This window comes from Ceratotherium simum, chromosome 13 (assembly GCF_057802395.1).
Source record: "Ceratotherium simum simum isolate JZ-2026a chromosome 13, ASM5780239v1, whole genome shotgun sequence".
In the NCBI taxonomy this organism is placed as follows: Eukaryota; Metazoa; Chordata; class Mammalia; order Perissodactyla; family Rhinocerotidae; genus Ceratotherium; species Ceratotherium simum.
The window spans coordinates 51,398,984-51,416,531 of NC_141912.1; the positions used below are offsets into that span (position 1 = coordinate 51,398,984).

At 40.6% G+C, this 17,548-nt stretch overlaps 1 protein-coding gene across 2 annotated transcripts in view; it reads right to left on the reverse strand.

The window, feature by feature from the left end:
• The window catches only part of PKHD1 (PKHD1 ciliary IPT domain containing fibrocystin/polyductin), a 431,042-nt gene that overhangs the window by 307,669 nt on the left and 105,825 nt on the right, over positions 1 to 17,548 (reverse strand). For both annotated transcript variants that reach the window (XM_014782549.2, XM_087438704.1), the window contains exon 35: positions 3,306 to 3,462. In XM_014782549.2, the coding sequence (XP_014638035.2) occupies positions 3,306 to 3,462 (157 nt within the window). The remainder of the gene's footprint in view (positions 1 to 3,305; positions 3,463 to 17,548) is intronic.

Sequence of the window (17,548 nt, forward strand, 5' to 3'; positions counted from 1 at the left end):
TCAGAGGAAACAGACTGTATACAAACAAGTAAATTATAATATGTCATGTGATGATAAGTCCTATGAAGAAAAGTAAGGTAAAATAAAAGGATAGAGAGTAATAGGATAGGGAGTGGTTATAATTTTAGAAAAGATGGCCAGCAAGACCTCTCTGAGAAGTTGACATTTTCTAGAAGAGTAAATGAGATAAGTGAGCCAGTCACATGAACACTTGGAGAAAGAATGTTCCAGGCAAAGGACATTATGTGCAAAGGCCCTGAGGTAGATGTGTGCTTGGTATATTCATAGAAGAGCTGGAGCAGAGTGAATGAGGAAGACAAGATCAATGAATGGACCAGAGGTTTGACGATCATAAGGACTTCAGGTTTTATTCCTAGTGAAATGAGAAGCCACTGGGGGTTTTTGAGGAAAGAAGTAATAAGATCTGATATATTTTTAAAGGACATGGACAATAAACTATTGGGGATTTATTTTAGCATCTAGCATAAAAGTCAAATGCCAATGACAAACACATGAAGGTTTGTTTTTCTATCACAAAAAGCAAATCAGAGGCGGAGATCCAAGTTGCCATGCTAGAATGGAAACTCCAAAGTCATCAGCCTCCTGGGTTTCTTCTATTTTTTGACTTTCCCATCTTTAATGAGTCACCTCATGGTCCAAGATGGCAGCTGAAAATGTAGCCATCACATTCACATTCCAGGAGGCAGGGAAGAGAAAGAAGGCCGGACAAATAGGGCATGCCTCCTCCTAGGTCACCTCTACTTTAGGGAATTTCCCAGAGGTCCTGCACCACACTTCCCCTTACATCTCATTGGCCAGCCCTTAGCCACAAGCTATGTCTAGCTACAAAGGAGGTCATGAAATGTCACATTTTATCTGGGTACATTGCTGCCCCAAATAAAAACTGGGGTTCTGCTACTAAGGAAGACAAAGAATTAGAAACATGGGAACCAGTTAAGAGGCCTTTTGAAAAGGTCTCAGGCAAACATTATGCTGATTAGGACTAGGTTGGAATCAACGGAGGTGTTGATATGTGGGACACATGAAGACCCAGCCAACAAGATTCACTGAGGCACAGTTCATGGGATGTGATTTTGGTCTGAGCCTTTGGACATGCATAGTTCCATTAAGTGAGGTGGGGAAGTTCCTCAAACCTTGATTCAGCGTATATTGATATCTACATGATCAAAACATGTCTCAGACACAAATGATATGCTTTTCACCTCTTCTCCACTATCCAACTCTAATCTTACGTCCTCGACACTCTCATTACTTCAGTCTACATTCTGCCCTGCTGCCTACATCACATATTTTAGAGCTAGAAATTTTACTCTTTACATTTGTTCTCTAATGATTTCTTCTTTAGTGATAATGAACTTTACTGACATTAAGTATTATTCTTCACTTTTTCATGTGTCTCACAAAGAGTTCCTAGGCCACTTAATAAGTATTCACAAGTCATCTGTTGAATCAAATTTGATCTGTGTCCTTTCCCTGTTCTCATTCTTTCTAGAAGCTATGACCCACATCTCTATGATAAAAATCTCAGAGTTTCACTTTAGGCAACCTTGCTTTCTGTCAACAACTCCCACATCCTATTTGTACAGAAACTGGTGTCCACTACTTACTCTCACATTCCTACCAATTGTCCTATTCCCCAAGAGAAAGAGGGGATCCTTCAGATAACTCAGTCTCCCTCACCACAGGATGAGGATTTGCCCTTCCTAACATAGCTCACTTATTCTAAATAATATGAAATATTGCCTGAACCAGGAATAAAAATCACTATTGGAAGGTGACAGATTGGGGCCAGTATTTAGGTTGGTTAGATCTTGAAATCTCCAAGAGTGAGAAGCCAGGTGTATATTCCACATGTCCCTGCCTTTCTCTTACTCTTTGCTCTCCCTCGGATGCCTCTTCACCTTCAGTCTCTGGCCATACCAACACCATTCTTTGATTGAGCATTTACCTGGAACTCATAGGACATCCAGAGACTCAGCTGGGCTGAGTCTGAGGACCTTTAGCTGAGAAACTTCTCCTAAATGGTATCAATGTAAGGCAAAGACCCTTGAGAGCCTGAAGGGCATGCCATCCTCCAGCAGAATTTGACTCCTGTGGGGAGAGTCCTGGTTAAAGGCCTGCAAAGAGCATCTTTCCTCTGAGCCGAGGTTTTAAGTCTGTAATTTTCCTTTGTCATTGCCAGTCCTTAGGAAGTTGATGGCTGTCAATAAATCAGCACTCTCCATAGCCACTGGCTACGCACACAAACACACACACACACCACAAAGACAGGTCAAGAGCCCAAGCTCACAGACCATTTTTCCTAAAGGGTACTAATTAACTGATTTTCCCAAAAACTTCTCCTTGCTACTAGAGAAAAAAAACAGCTTCCAGAATATAGAAAATAAAATGCCTAATCAGAGAAACCTGATCCCGTCTGTAAGAAACAGGTGTCAAAATGGTATCAGTTTATCCCCTTCAAAATATTTTATTTTTGCTCATATAGCTATGCTCTTACTCTAACAAGAAGAAATGCTCCTGTAAGTGTTAAATATATTTACAGTAAAGAATAGTGTTTTAGTGCAGTTTTATAGATATCCATAACTAATCACATTTCCCAAGCAATTTTCATTTGCCAATGAACAGTGTCACTTTGATAACCATTCCTTATTATCTGCCACTGAAGCAGGCAATGATTTTTATTCTCATTTAACAGATAAGGAAACAAACGCACAAAGAGCTGAAAAAACTGACTTAGTCACTTGGCGACGTGGTGGAGGAGCTGGAATCTGAATTCTCCGTCTTTTCCAACTTCCCAGACCCTAGAGCTATGTGGCCGGTTTTGCAATAAGGAAGCCTATTTATATGACTTTCCACGGGACCAGGAAGTCAAAACCACAACAGGGTAAAAGCAGGAAGACATGGCTTTCTTGGCAGGGAATTTCAAAGGCAGCAGCACATTAACCGATTTTGAAGCATTTTGCTATATTGTGGGGGCTGCCCTGGACAAGCCTGACTACAAAGGGCTTTGCATAAAGAAGCGTATTCTTTGAGAACACTGTTAACCTTCTTGTATTTGAAAAATTAAAATAATCAAGCTCTGTGCTTTAAGAGTCAAAAGAAAGGGCTTTCCTTTTGAACCCTCTGACCACTTCTTCCTTTCGTGGTAAAATCCCAATTTGGCCCGAGAATAAATTGTCAACCACGTGCTGGTACTTTTCCAAAAAGATCCCCTCCCTCCTGCCCCCTAAAAGTGATAGAATTATACATAACAACACCACCACAGACCTCCACCCTCCGCAAACCTTTAATGTGCAGTAAGTTGAGGATACTCGTGTTGGTGTCTAGCTGGAGCAACTGGCCTTTCTCCACCGTGACATTGTCGCCATCTTGTGGCACTCTTGCAGGAAACCAGCTGTGAGCCCTCGACCACCTCCGGCAGAACTGAAAGGAGAAGGTGCCCTGGAAAACAGTTTTGTTGTTTTGTTTTGTTTTCAAGCAAGATAGTATGGGTGATCAGTCAAAACAGAAGCTTCTTAAACTAAAATTAGTTTAAATATAATTTTAAATGTCTCAAAATTGGTCACCCACACTTCCTCATATAACTAAAAAAGGGAAAAATACTGCAGGTGCAAAGTTGAAGTGCCTCTCTGCTCGGCCTCTGGAATTCTCCAACGACATGCTGGTAATGTTTTCTTGCCTTTTTTTTCCCAGCACAGGCCCCCTTCTACGTAACAGATGGGGTCGATTCCATTTTTTATTTTTACAGACATGTATTGAGTCTTGGACAAAAAGTCATAAATAGCCTGGAATAGAGAGAATTAAAATGTTCTGCTTGATGGGTGGCATTTTGCTTTATGTAATTGGTATCATTTTTCACTGGCTCTACTGCCAAGTGTCCCTGTTTTATAGGAACATTCCTCTTTCCAAGTGCTCAGATCCATCCTCCCACTCTGCCTCCTTTGATTTTCTTGCCTTTCCCTCTGTGCGTGGTGCATCAGTGCTGAACAAGCCCATGCAGGGGAAGAACGCCAATTGACCTGGGACGAAAACTCAGCACCTTTGAGTGAGGGGCAGGGAGCGAGACTGAGAGGAGCCCAGGGGAGGAAGCACCCCTCTCCATCCCGGCCTTCAGTCTCCCTCTCAGAATTTTTGGCTTTCCTGTTAATTTATGGTCACACTGAAGTCATGTGTTTTGCAAAACAAGCACGTAATAATCACATAAAACAGTATTCAGCTCATGCAAGAGGCCGAGATCACGTCTAAATGTCTTGTGCAGTTATGGGACTGTAATTATGATAGATATAATGGAATCAGAAGAGGGAAGGTGAATCCCTCAAGGTATTACATACAACATGTGTATGCCTCTCTCCACACAGTTCTTCTTCCCACCCAGATTCCAACCAAATGTGAAGCCCGAGTTCCTATAAAATAACTGCCTCCCGTGAGGTGTTAGAGGCAGATGGGAGAAGATCATTAAGAAGGGAAGGCATGTTTATAATACCAATAACAACACCTACACAGAGAATAGTGCCCTCAAGATCTCTGGGAGAGAATGGAGAGATGTGTTGCCAGAAGAGCCGGAGATTTTCCAGGAGAATGTACTGACCCCCAGCTCAAGAGTCCCAGGTTACATACCCAACCCAATCACCAACAAGTCTTTGGGATAAACAAAAGCAGAATCTTTTCATTTTCTGCATATACAAAGGAGAAATAAAAGTCAGTGACTCATCCCAATTTAAAAGATGGAAAGGCATAAGGTATGGTGATGAGCAGCCCCAGCACCATAGAACAAAGAATGTGTGGTACACGAGCATCGTTGTGAGCTGTATGATCCGTGTTCCCATGATGACTATCTGTAGACTCAAAAAGTAGGAGAGAACTTTAGCTCTCTACTGATTTCACCCAAAGCTAGGTATAGGGAGATAAAATTATGAAAAGTGCTCCTTATACGGCTACGCATAATACATTCTTAGAATCCCTTAATTCACTCCTGTATAATCCATAAAGAGAAGAGGGAGGTGAATAGAAGAAAACTGGAGTGGAATAAAGTGGTGAGAAGGTGGAAAAGACTGACCCAGATGAAGATGGTAAAGACAACTGCAGAGAAGGGTGAACTTGGTTATCTGTAATGCCAGAATGGAGTTCACTATAAAAGGACATTTGAAAGAGCTTGGATTTCCAGAAGGTCAGAGATGGAAAGGACTAGAGAGAAATCCTATCACTTCATTTTAAAGATGATGTTTCACACAGTGTTTCTCAGCCTAGAGCCGTTTAAGGTGCAGATTCCCTCCGTGCCACCATGATGGATGGAATCAGAAGCCCAGGAGGCGGGGCCCTGGGATCTGTCACTTTAATGGTCTCCTCAGATGACACTTCTGCATCAAAGTTTGATGACCAATTCAAGGCAAGGGCTGGAGGGGAGGGAGATAAGTCCAAAAAAGGAACCAGGAAGTTTCCTTCAAACCAACCCCTGAAGCTCAGGGTCTTAAGGAAGACTAGTAAACAGGGTGAGATGGTGTGCGGATGAGCTGTAAGAAGTTTGAAGAATCCAGCAGCGTAACTCTTTCTGAGACATTAACCTGGTGGTCAGATCCATAGCCCAGCTACAGAACTACAAAGAAAACCAGGATTCATGACCCTCACAGCGGAAGGACCCTCACAGTGGAACAACTAGACATTAATTAGGTATAAGGGGTCAAAGGAAGACCAATCCGTGATGTCTTCCATTAATTAATTTAAGAACATTTTAAAACTTAAAATTGGCACCCATACCCATTATCTAGCTCTAGGCAAACTTTAAAGACTTCTCTCTTGCTCTGAAGCAGCTGTGTGTATCATTACCTGCCTTCCACGTGTTATTCATTTTGGCCTGGCCTGTCAACCCTCAAAAATTGCTAAAACATGGCCGGCCCCATGGCTTAGTGGTTAAGTGCGCGCTGCACTACTGGTGGCCCGGGTTCAGATCCCGGGCGCGCACTGACACACCGCTTCTCCAGCCATGCTGAGGCCATGTGCCACACGCAGCAACTAGAAGGATGTGCAACTATGACATACAACTATCTACTGGGGCTTTGGGGGGAAAAAAGAAGGAGGATTGGCAATAGATGTTAGCTCAGAGCTGGTCTTCCTCAGCAAAAAGAGGAGGATTAGCAAAGATGTTAGCTCAGGGCTGATCTTCCTTACAAAAAAAAAAAAAAAATTGCTAAACTCAACCCCAACCCAGCAAGGGGAAGGTCAAATATCTCCTCTCTACAGTTGAGGAAGCAAAGGCTCAAAGAGTTTAAACGTTGTGTCAAAGGCCATCGGGGTGGAGACAGACTGGACTCATGCACAGCAAGCACCCACTTCAGGGCTTTTCACTCACTGCGGCCTCTCCTGGAACACTCTTCGCCAAAAGGTCTGCATGGCTCACTCTCTCATGTCATTCAGGTCTCTGCTCAAATAACATCTCCTTCCCTGTCACCTTTTAAAATAGTACCTCCAAGCACTCCCTCTCCCCTAAGACAGATTCATTATGGTATTAGACCATATAATTCCTTGTGTATTTGTCACCCATTGAGCTTACATAAACGAAAAGCAAGGATTTTTGTTTTGGTCATTGTCATATCCCCAACTTCCTAAAAAGCATCTGACACACAGTAAATGCACGATAAAAATTGATAAAATAATTTCTTAAACGAATCATCCATCTAATTTCATGCACACACTTACAGCTATCACACACACACATACACACACGTACACGAGCATTAATACCTTCTTCATACAATAGGTGGACAAATTCTAAAATACTTAAAAATGCTACATTCCCTAGGTCTCCTGATCCATTGGGTTTGGCCCACATCCTTTCACATTCCTTTCTGTGTTTTCAAACTCTATTTAAACTTAAACCAAATGATGGAGAGTGTGTCTAAATTAAAACTTGAGACTCAGATTCAGTCTCCCTATGAAATCTTCTATGGATTTTTTTCTTTCACTCTAAGTCTCTCATTCAATCTACACATTGATATTGATATTGACATTCATCTTAAATGAATATGTGTTAAGCATTAAGTTTCAAGAGACCTAAGCTTCCCTGTGTCCAAACTTCTCCTTAGCATAATAAAGGTGTCTTGAAATATATAAATATTTATTGATGATTCATGCTTTAGTACATGAATGACTAAATACTAAAAGTCCTAAAAAATTAATGCATCTTCAACTGTCTAACAGCTACCTGGGGAAGTAGAAGAGCAATGTATTTCCCTGATTGCAAGTTGTCAGTGAATTCATGATTACACATATTCTGCCATAAGAATCTTAGCTCTTCGACATTTTCATAGTGGACACACTGGTAGCATCACACCCTACACAGGACTCCCAGGGCAATACCCTGTGAAACAGCAGGGATGGCTCACTTTCCAACATCTTTACCCTCTAATTCCTATCACTTTGATCCAATCAAGCAAAAAAGGATGCTGACAGCATTGATAAAATACTTCTTGTCAATATATTTGAAAGCCTCTCAGTTGATACCAACATGGTGTTTTTGGTGAAAGCCATGCTCTGTGTCACCAACCCAGCTCGTAGGTCAATGTAGGTTTTACTTCCACCGACTATAAACTCTTTACACTACAGTTTCCAAAGTGCTCAGCCTTTAGCTTTGGTGTTCATCTTTGAGATAAACAATCACTCATTCCCATTCTGCAGATGAAGAAAATCATTTCCGCATGAGCACGGGAGGGTGGGTGTGAAAATAGAGATTTAAGAACAATCCAGAACATGCCCTCATCTTAACGTCAGTATACAGTCCCAAATAAACCAAACAAGAAAAATAAAAAACATACACAAGCAAAAACTTTCCTGCCTCAGCTAGGAAGCTTATGCAATTTGTTTTCTTCCTACAGCATGTCAGCACTTCTCTGAACTTCAGGGAATGTGCAGTGTCTGCAAATCTCACATGTCACCTTAAATGTACTTGCAACACCACCAGAGTTATCTTGAAAGAAGTCATTGATCAGCAAGTTGGAACACCAGCCAAAGCAAAGACCTCTTTGTGAGCGTATGTGTTAAGTTGGGGTAGTGGAGGAGGTAGGGTATGAGAATTTTTCTAGTCACAGTGTCTCCTGGATGACAAAGATAAGAAAGAACTGTTTTGACACCTCCCCAGAATGCCTTCTTCTTCAGCATGCAAGCCCTGAAAATAGGAAAAGACAAGTCTCTGTAACTGGCATTCTCTCCTCCCTTAGCCTGCTTTATTTTCTTCAAAGCCCTTATCATGACTGAAACAATTTGTATTTGTTTATAGTCAGTCAACTCCCAAGAGAACGCAAGTTTCATGAGAGCTTCTTGGTTTTCTGCTATATCCCCAGCAGGGCATGTAGTAGGTACCCCCAAAATATGTTTGGATGAATGAATGATCAAGTCTTATTTGGGCTCGTAATCACTATGCCATAATTTAAAAAATAATTTGATATGGAGGTGCAAATTTTTTCACTTTTTTTCATTGCTTCTTTACATAGAAATGTTTTGAATTTTTATGAAACCAAATGTATTTATCTTTTCTTTCATGACATCCTCCATTATTTTATTCATAGGACACCCTTCTTTCATTCTGACATAAGTATCACTTACATGTTCTTCTTGATTTGTAAGATTTTATATTTGCATGTTAATCCTAAACTAATTTAGAATATATATTGGTGGGAAGTTTTCCATTTTTCTTTGTTTTTATCTTTGCTTTTGTTTTCCAAATTGTTAACTTTCTTTGCACTAGTTATTAAATATTTGCTCTCCTAAGTCTTGGCTATTTTAACAAATGTATTATAATGTTGGGTATTAAACTTGTTAGCCAACTAAAATCCCAAAACTTTGATGTATGAACTAATGTAAAGGTATCTCTCCAGATATGTGTGACCTCGTCCTTGTTCTTAAAGTGCTCATATTATCAGTGAGAGAAAGACAAATAGCCAGATAATTAATGTAAGTGTGATTAATCCAATATCAAAGGCATAACCCCCGTGCTATGCGAGTTCAGAGGATTAGATGGCTGACCCTGTAGAGACTGCCTTGCAGGTGACAACCAGTGTGTTAATCATCTTTTTATTTTAGTCTGGACACTACAGATAAATTAACACAGGCTGAGATTATTTCAGCTGATTACGAAACAGAAAATGCTCATTGTAGAAAAGCCAATCATCCCCAAATCCAGGATTACGAATAGATCCCCTGACCTATAATCTAATAACTCTTTGGGGAACAAAAAGGAAATCAAATTAGTTTGGCATAATTTGTTCTTACTGAGCTCGTGCTCGTTCTAAGTGATCACTTTCTTTTCTCAGTGCTTATAAACCCTTCACGACTGTGAGATAACACAAGCAAGTCCTTCCATGCTGCCCAGCATACTGACTACCAAAAGAAATGTCAACGATGCCTTTTGCCAGACACTTGTGCCCAATTCTAATTTACTCTTTGTCCCTATTAGAAAACCAGGCAATTCACTAGCTTCTCTCTCACTTCCGTACACCTCCTGTACTCTATGATTTCTCAAAGAAGACTGATATTAGCTCAACACTTCATGCATGTAAGTTATTTTAGCACTCGAGCTTCAGGGGACTACAACAGTCTACAAACAGAACGAATTTACAGAGCCTTTCTTTATCTTCTCTTCCATTGAAATCTTCAAATCTCCTCAAACTATGTCTCTTCTGAATTATAAGCCTGAAGATCATTCCATTTGCTGGAGAAAATAATAACGACAATGATAGCTATCGATTACTGAATGTCTCTAATGTCCCAGGCACGGCGCTAGACATTTTACGTACAGTATCACTAACCCTCACAACTGGAAAACATGCATATCACCCTCTCCACTTTAAATTTTAAAAATTAGTAATAGTGACAAACATTTTTTGAGTGCACTAAACAGGTATTATCTCACTTAGTAATCATAGACTCTTTTCTTGCCCGGAACTACTGAGCAGATGGGTCTCTGAATTCAACAAATATTTATTGAGCACCCACTACCCACTAGGCACTGGTCTAGGCACAAAGCTAAACAAATCCCTGACCTCATGGAGCTTATATTTTAGGGAGATAGAGTTGAATATATATAACAAATAACGCGCTCTGAAAAAAAAAAGAGTGGAGCAGAGGTGCCAGGGTGGGAGGAGCTCTTTCATATTGAGTGATCAGGATCTGCACCTCCGATAAAGGATTGGAGCAGAGAAGTAGAGTGTGAGCCAGAGGCCATCTGAGGAAGAGCAGGCTGGGAGGACTCAGGGTCAGCACGGAGGACAGACAGGGCGGCCGGGCCAGAAGGAAGGAACAGGGTACTGCTCTATCCTCTTTCTGCCGATGCAGTGGGACATTCGCTTTTCCCCCTGCATAAAGACCTCGAGTTCTTCATATGTCACAGAGAAAAGATACAGGCAACATACTCAACATTATATAACAGGGTCAACAAACTATAGCCCAAAGCTGGCCCATCTACTGTTTTGATAAATAAAGTTTTATTGGAACATGGCTTCGACCATTCATTTGCATATTGTTTATAGTTGTTTTCAGTTTGTGACAGAGACTATATTGTCTGCAAAACCTAAAATATTTACTATCTGAATCTTTATTGAAAAAGTTTGCGGACTCCTGGTATATTCCAATTCATACCATCAGTATAGTAGTAAGGACTGATATTGTCCAAGTGCCCAGAATATGCTCGGTACAGTACACCAACACTCCACTAACATTGAAATATGTTCAAAATGGAACTTTCTATAAGGAAGAATAAATAATTATAATACAGCTACCTAAGAGTTTGAGGACTGGCAAGCAAAAACAGCTTAGTAAAGAACATACATTGAAATACTGGAAACTAGTTTCATTCTCCTCATTTCCCAGCAAGCAATAAAACAGGTCTCTGAAGGTTACATGGGCAAGTGGAAGTGTGGGTGTGTGTGTGCGTGTGTGTATGCGCGTATTCATGCCACACACATGCGCATGCAGCCCTACACCCATACAGCCAAATCAGAAGATTGACAGATACACGCTAGCCTTTTCCACAGAGCTGACACACTGCCATTTAACCAGCGAGCATAGAGCACGTGTTTCTGTTCCCAGTCACCAGTAAGAGACAAGGTTAACATTTTAAGTGATGGGCTACAGCGTGTTATTTCCCCATGCAATGGACCCGTGACTGCACCGCCTTCGAAAACACTTAATTTCAGTGATTGAATACACGGAGCGCACTTTCCCTGCTATGAACCTTTGACAGCTCCTCAGTTTCATACACCAGGGGAACCTTTTTTTTCCTCCCCTTTATACCTGAAGGGAAACGAAATGAATATGTGGTGACAGAAAAGCAGGAAGCCCAGAGAATGAAAACCAGTCTATAAGCCTCGGTGTATTTTACAATAGAAGTATTCACTGCCATCTGCTCTAATTACCGTTAATGTTTGGGCTACCATCTTCATACAATAGAAATAATGATCTCTTCGAGGGCAAAAAAGAATTTTTTTTTTTTACAGAAACAAACAAAAGTTGATTACATTTGGCTCCCAGGCTAAAGGAGCATCAAGCTACTTTGTGGTGAACAATCAATTAGGAAAGTGGGTAGGTTTCTGATTAACACAAACAAATTGGGTCCCCTTACTGGCTTCCTCCTCCTTTCTCTGTTTCTCGCCCCTTTGGAGGGGTCATGCCGTGCCCACAGCTCACAGAAGGCAAGGAGCTGACTAGGCACATTTCCAGGTCTGAGATTATTTCACATCAATTCCTTACATTTGGATCAGAACCAGACAAAGCCAAGTCTTCTTTCAGCCTTTTTGTTGGCATCAGACAGGCCCCAGCTTTGAGAAATACTGAATATAGAGATCAGTATTCTACCAAGAGTACAGATCCTCTCATAGGGTGAACCTCCGGAGGCCATCCCAGACATAAACCCCTCATAAGAAGCTAGAACTAACAGCCTCATTAAAGCCTCCAGGAGCAGAATGATCCAGACTGGGTCCATTCCTTAGTACTTCAGGAGAGCCCAGGACTAAGGAAAATATGTAGATTCCAGCAAGACATGGAAGAGATCTTTACAATGCCAGCAGAGACTTGACTTCCACAAAGGCTGTATCTAGGACCTTCTCAAATCCCCAAATTTAAGCATGCTACCTGCATTAAGAAGAATTCGGAGATGCCCCCAGGATTCCTGACCCCTGGTGTACACACCCTGTGTAATCCCCTCCCCTTTAGTGGGAACATGATGAATATGATGGCATATCACTCCCATGATTAGGTTACATTATATGGCAATAGTGAAGCAATTTTGCAGGTGTAATTAAGTTCAGAAATCAGTTGACTTTGGGTTAATCAAAAGGGAGATGGACTTCACCTATTCAAGTGAGCCCTTAAAAGAGAGATTTCCCCCACTGGCCTTGAAGGAGCACACGGCCACATTATGGAGAGAACCATGTGACTAGGAACCATGAGCAGCCTCTAGGAGCTGACAATGGTCCCTGGCCAACAGCCAACAAGAAAATGAGGACCTCAGTCCTACGAGTGAAAGGGACTGACTTCTGTCAACAACCTGAATGAGCTTGGAGGAAGACCTTGAACTCCAGATAAGAATACAGCAAGGCTGACACCTTGATTTCAGCCTTGTAAGACCTTAAGCAGAGAACCCAGCTACTCTGTGCCCAGACTTCTGACCTACAGAAACTGTGAGAAAATAAATAGGCATTGTTCTAAATCGCTAAGATTGTGGTTATTTATTATGTAGCCATAGAAAATGAATACCCCACCATAATGACCTTCTTTGGAGAGTAATTCTCACAGAGAATGTGTTTGCAGTTGGGTTCTCCTCCCTTCATTCAAGTTACTGATCAAAAGAGTAGAGAACAACGAGACATAGTTGGGGTGGCAGTGCTGGGCAAAGGCCAGGTTGTTCTCTCACTGCGTAAGTGACTCCCCACACACAGGACACGCGACATAGAATTTTTTAATTTATGATGCCGAGAAGTTTAGATGATGACCTGCGACAGACCTTTCATTTGCTCAGGAAGAGCTAAGACTACTAAAGATAAACAGCAGATGCCACAGGACTGCCAAGTCTTCACAATCACTCCCTATTTAGGCTGAAGGAACGCAAAAATTTCCTGATCCTGGACACAGCCCTGATGTCTGTTCTTTGGAAGATACCAAGAATTTTTAAAAGCCCATATTCCAACACTACTTCTGAGAAAGGAATTGGAATATAATTGGTTATAATAGCACTACTCTTTTGCTTGAATTGCTTTCTGAGGAAAAAAGAGGATTTGACTTTTTTATTCCCTCACTAAAAAACAAAAAAAAGAAAAGAAAAGAAAAAATGCAATGTTTTGCAGAGGAAAGCCAAGCTCAGCAACCAGAGAAATCCATCCTGCAGTTGGTATCTTCACTGGCCTTAACTAAATAACTTATCCCTCATTCTTTAAGCTTCAGAGTGGAGATTAATGCATTTTTTACGGAGGACAAAGGAAATGTTAATTTAGATTTTTAGATCTCCTGGTATGAAAGTAGCATCACGTTTTATCATTAGCATTCATGCACGTATTGCCTGGTATTTGATGATGCAAAAGGTTATTCGTTTTAAGGCTAATACTACAAAATTATCAGTCCTACTTGCAGAATGAGGCAACCCACAAAGATGAAATGATGTGTTTTTTAGAGCTGGGATGAAATCTCACGAATCTAGAATTTGGGGACTTGCCTGTCCTCTGCAGAGCAGATGCCTTTCTTGTATATAGAGGTTGTGTTGATTAAAATCAGCACCATCAGGGGCTGGCCGGGTGGCGCAAGCGGTTAAGTGCGAGCGCTCCGCTGCAGCCGCCCGGGGTTCACCGGTTCGGATTCCAGGCGTGCACCGACGCACTGCTTGGCAAGCCATGCTGTGGTGGCGTCCCATATAAAGTGGAGGAAGATGGGCATGGATGTTAGCCCAGGGCCAGTCACCCTCAGCAAAAAGAGGAGGATTGGCAGCTGTTAGCTCAGGGCTGATCTTCCTCACACACAAAAAAAAAAGTCAGCACCATCACCACTGTGAACATTCACTGGGCACTCACTATGGGCGAGGCATTGTGGTACCTCCCCTCAGACCCATGAATGCATAATTGAATTTCTAAGCTCTTAGAGCCCGGTTTCAAACGCATTGTTCTCTTTATTCCAAACACATCCGCCACACATTGTCCCTTTTCTGCCAAACCCTGTTTATTGGTTCCAGATGCAATGAATCATCTACTGACTTGAGCGACATTAGAGGTAAACACCAAGGTTAAAATGTAGAGATAATTGAATCACACCAACTACCAGTAACAGCAGTCCAGGCAAAAGAGGAAATAGACCCGGAGATTTCAGATAGGGCAGTCTGATGGAAACCCTCCACTCTCAGGATCAAAACCACATGCCATTTTGACATGATGGAAAAATATCTGCATTTTATTTTTCCAAATTTTCACATGCCAGTTATCAGTATGGGTAGGAGTGGCAAGCAGGTGGTGGCATAATTTAAATATCCCCATGACTAAAAACAAAACCTCCAAAAATCAACTGCCTTCTCATTAGTATATCAAAGCAGGCTGCTTTAGGCTGTTTTTCTATATATATATATATATATATATATATATAATTTATTTCTTTGACTGCTGATAAATAAGATTAATGAAATATATGCATTTTCCTTTCCAGTAAACTCTTCTTCAGAGAAAACCCCATAAAGCAAAAATTTTCCAAAGCCTTTCCAAAAATTCATAAAGGTCAGTATAATTTCCAGATAGCAAAATGCACTTTAATCATTTGCTTTATAGTCACCTGGAATTCATTGTATACAACGCACATAATGTATAAACACAGGCATATAACATATACACATAAGTTTATACAAACACTTGGAAAACTTTCCTTATTATGTGTCTTTAAAGGCAGAAAACTCAGATCCCTTTACAAATACTAAACAGTCCACAGGCAGAGTTATCACCCAAGAGGCTCCTCAAAATTTGGAAGTTTAGAAGCCACAAAGACCCCCATGAAACAAACCTTAAAGAAGCAGTAATCATCTCTCTAGGGATTCAAAGCTGGATTAATTCAATGCAACATTGGAGAGTTATCAGAGGACCCACTACCTCTCAGAACACAGACAAAACGCCTTTCCGCAGAATTCTTCCAACTTTGGGGAATTATGCCCTTTCTGGAAATCAGTACCTCAACTTGCTGAGGATTAATTATTCACATGGCTCTGTTTTGCCTTAAGAAGATAGAAACTTCTTCTTTCCCCATTTTCCAATGAGTCCCTCTATTACTTCAGGGTTAATGAAAGCTTAGAGATCTGTTCGAATATCTCATTTCAAAACTCTGAAATTAAATGGTTGCTGCAAGATTTCTCAGTGAATTGAGCGGGGGTAGAGTCAGAACAAAGGCCAAATCAAAGTGACTTGTTTTTCCACCAAAAGACATGGGCTTCATTTTAAATTAACACAGTGTAAGGAGCTCTTTTAAAATTTCTTGATGGTGTGATCAATACGCATTCCGGTAGGTATGAGCCACATCAATGGATCACATGAAAAAGCTGGCAAACTTGCACTCAGCCTTCTATCATTTCTCCTTTCCTACTACTTGACAACTTTCTGACACTCCCTCTCCAGATGAAGTTTCCCTTGCCTGGGATCTACCCAGTTTTTGGCTTTGTTTTAGAAAATTGAGAAAAAATTACTTCACCTCTTTATCAATCTCACGAAGCAGAAACAATTAACTTTTCCTTCTTACCTCCCTCCTTTTCCCATTATACTCAACTAACTGGGGTGGGAGGGTAGTTTTTAATCTGCAAGTCTTTAAGTTTCTCATATGGGCAGACCAAAGCAAACCTAAACCTTATTTAGTTTAAAACAAACCTTTTGAGCATATTGAGAACACTTATAGACAATGTAATGGGCATAGACAATTGACACCTTGCCTGACTCCCTAAGCAACCAAGATGATACGATGCTCAAAGCATATTTAGAGAACAGGAGGAAAAAGCAGAAAAAAAATGAAGCTTAACTACATTCTGCAGACTAAGCAAGAGATTTGAATTTTAAAGCTAGAACTTAGGCCAACATAATTTATATAAAAGACGTTTTTTTGTTTTTACATAGAGGAAATCATGACATTGGATTTGGCAATGATTTCTTGGATGTGACACCAAAAACACAGCAACAAAAGAAAAAACAGATAAATTGGACTTCATCAAATTAAAAACGTTTGTGTATCAAAGGACATTATCAATAGAGTGAAAAGGCAACCCATGGAATGGAAGAAAATATTTGCAAATCATGTATCTGATAAAGGATTAATATCTAGAATGTATAAAGAACTCCTACAGCTCAACAACAAAAAAACAGTCCACCCTATTAAAAAATGGGCAAGGGGACTGAATAAACATTTCTCCAAAGAAGAAATATAAATGGCTAACAAGCATATAAAAAGATGTTCAACGTCCATAATCATTAGGAAAATGCAAGTCCAAACCACAAAGAGATACCACTTCACACTCATTAGGATGACTATTATTAAAAACAAACAAATAAACAAACAAAATAACAAGTGTGTGAGAATGTGGAAAACTGGAACACTTGTGCATTGCTAGCAGGAATGTAAAATGGTGCAGGCACTTTGAAAATAGTATGGCATTTCCTCACAAAATTAAACACAGAATTACTAAATGACCCAACCATCCTACTTCTGGGTATATACCCAAAAGAACTGAAAGCAGGAACTCGAACAGATATTTTTACACCCACGTTCATAGCAGCATTATTTACTGTGGCCAAAAGGTAGAAGCAGCCCAAGTGTTCATCACAGTAAATGGACAAACAAAATGTGGTCTATACATACAATACGATGTTATTCAGCCTTCAAAAGGAAGGAAATTTCTGACACCTGCGACAACATGGATGAACTCTGAAGACATTATGCCAAGAGAAACAAGCCAGCCACAAAAGGACAAATATTCATAAAGCAGAAAGTAGAATGGTGCTTGCCAGGGGCTGGGGGCAGGGGGAATGGGGAGTTAGTGTTTAATAGGTATGCAGTTTCAGTTTGGGAAGATGAAAACATTCTGGAGATAGTGATGATGGTTGCACAACAATGTATTTAATGCCACTGAACTATACAATTAAATGGTAAATTTTATGTTATGCATATTTTACCACAATTTAAAAAGTGGAAAAAAAGATGCTTCATTGTTTTTAATTAAATCACCAAACTTCTTGGGTTCTCTAGTTCTCTAGACCAAAGCAACAGATTAAAAATTAAATTTACCCAGCTGGTTCAGTGCTCCCATACAGCCTAGCTAGGAACTGAGAAATTTTAGAGCACCCAGTCTCCTCATTTTTCAGATGAGGGCCCTGGGGCCCAGAGAGGTTACATGACTTTTTTTAAGGTCCTAAAACCAGATGAAGGAAGGAAAAAACAAAAAAGAAGACAAGCCTCAGCATATATGCTTGCATTGTTGCTCTGTGGAGTGTGGGGTCATCCACTTTGTGAGTGAGTGTGCATGTGTGTGCCTACAAGG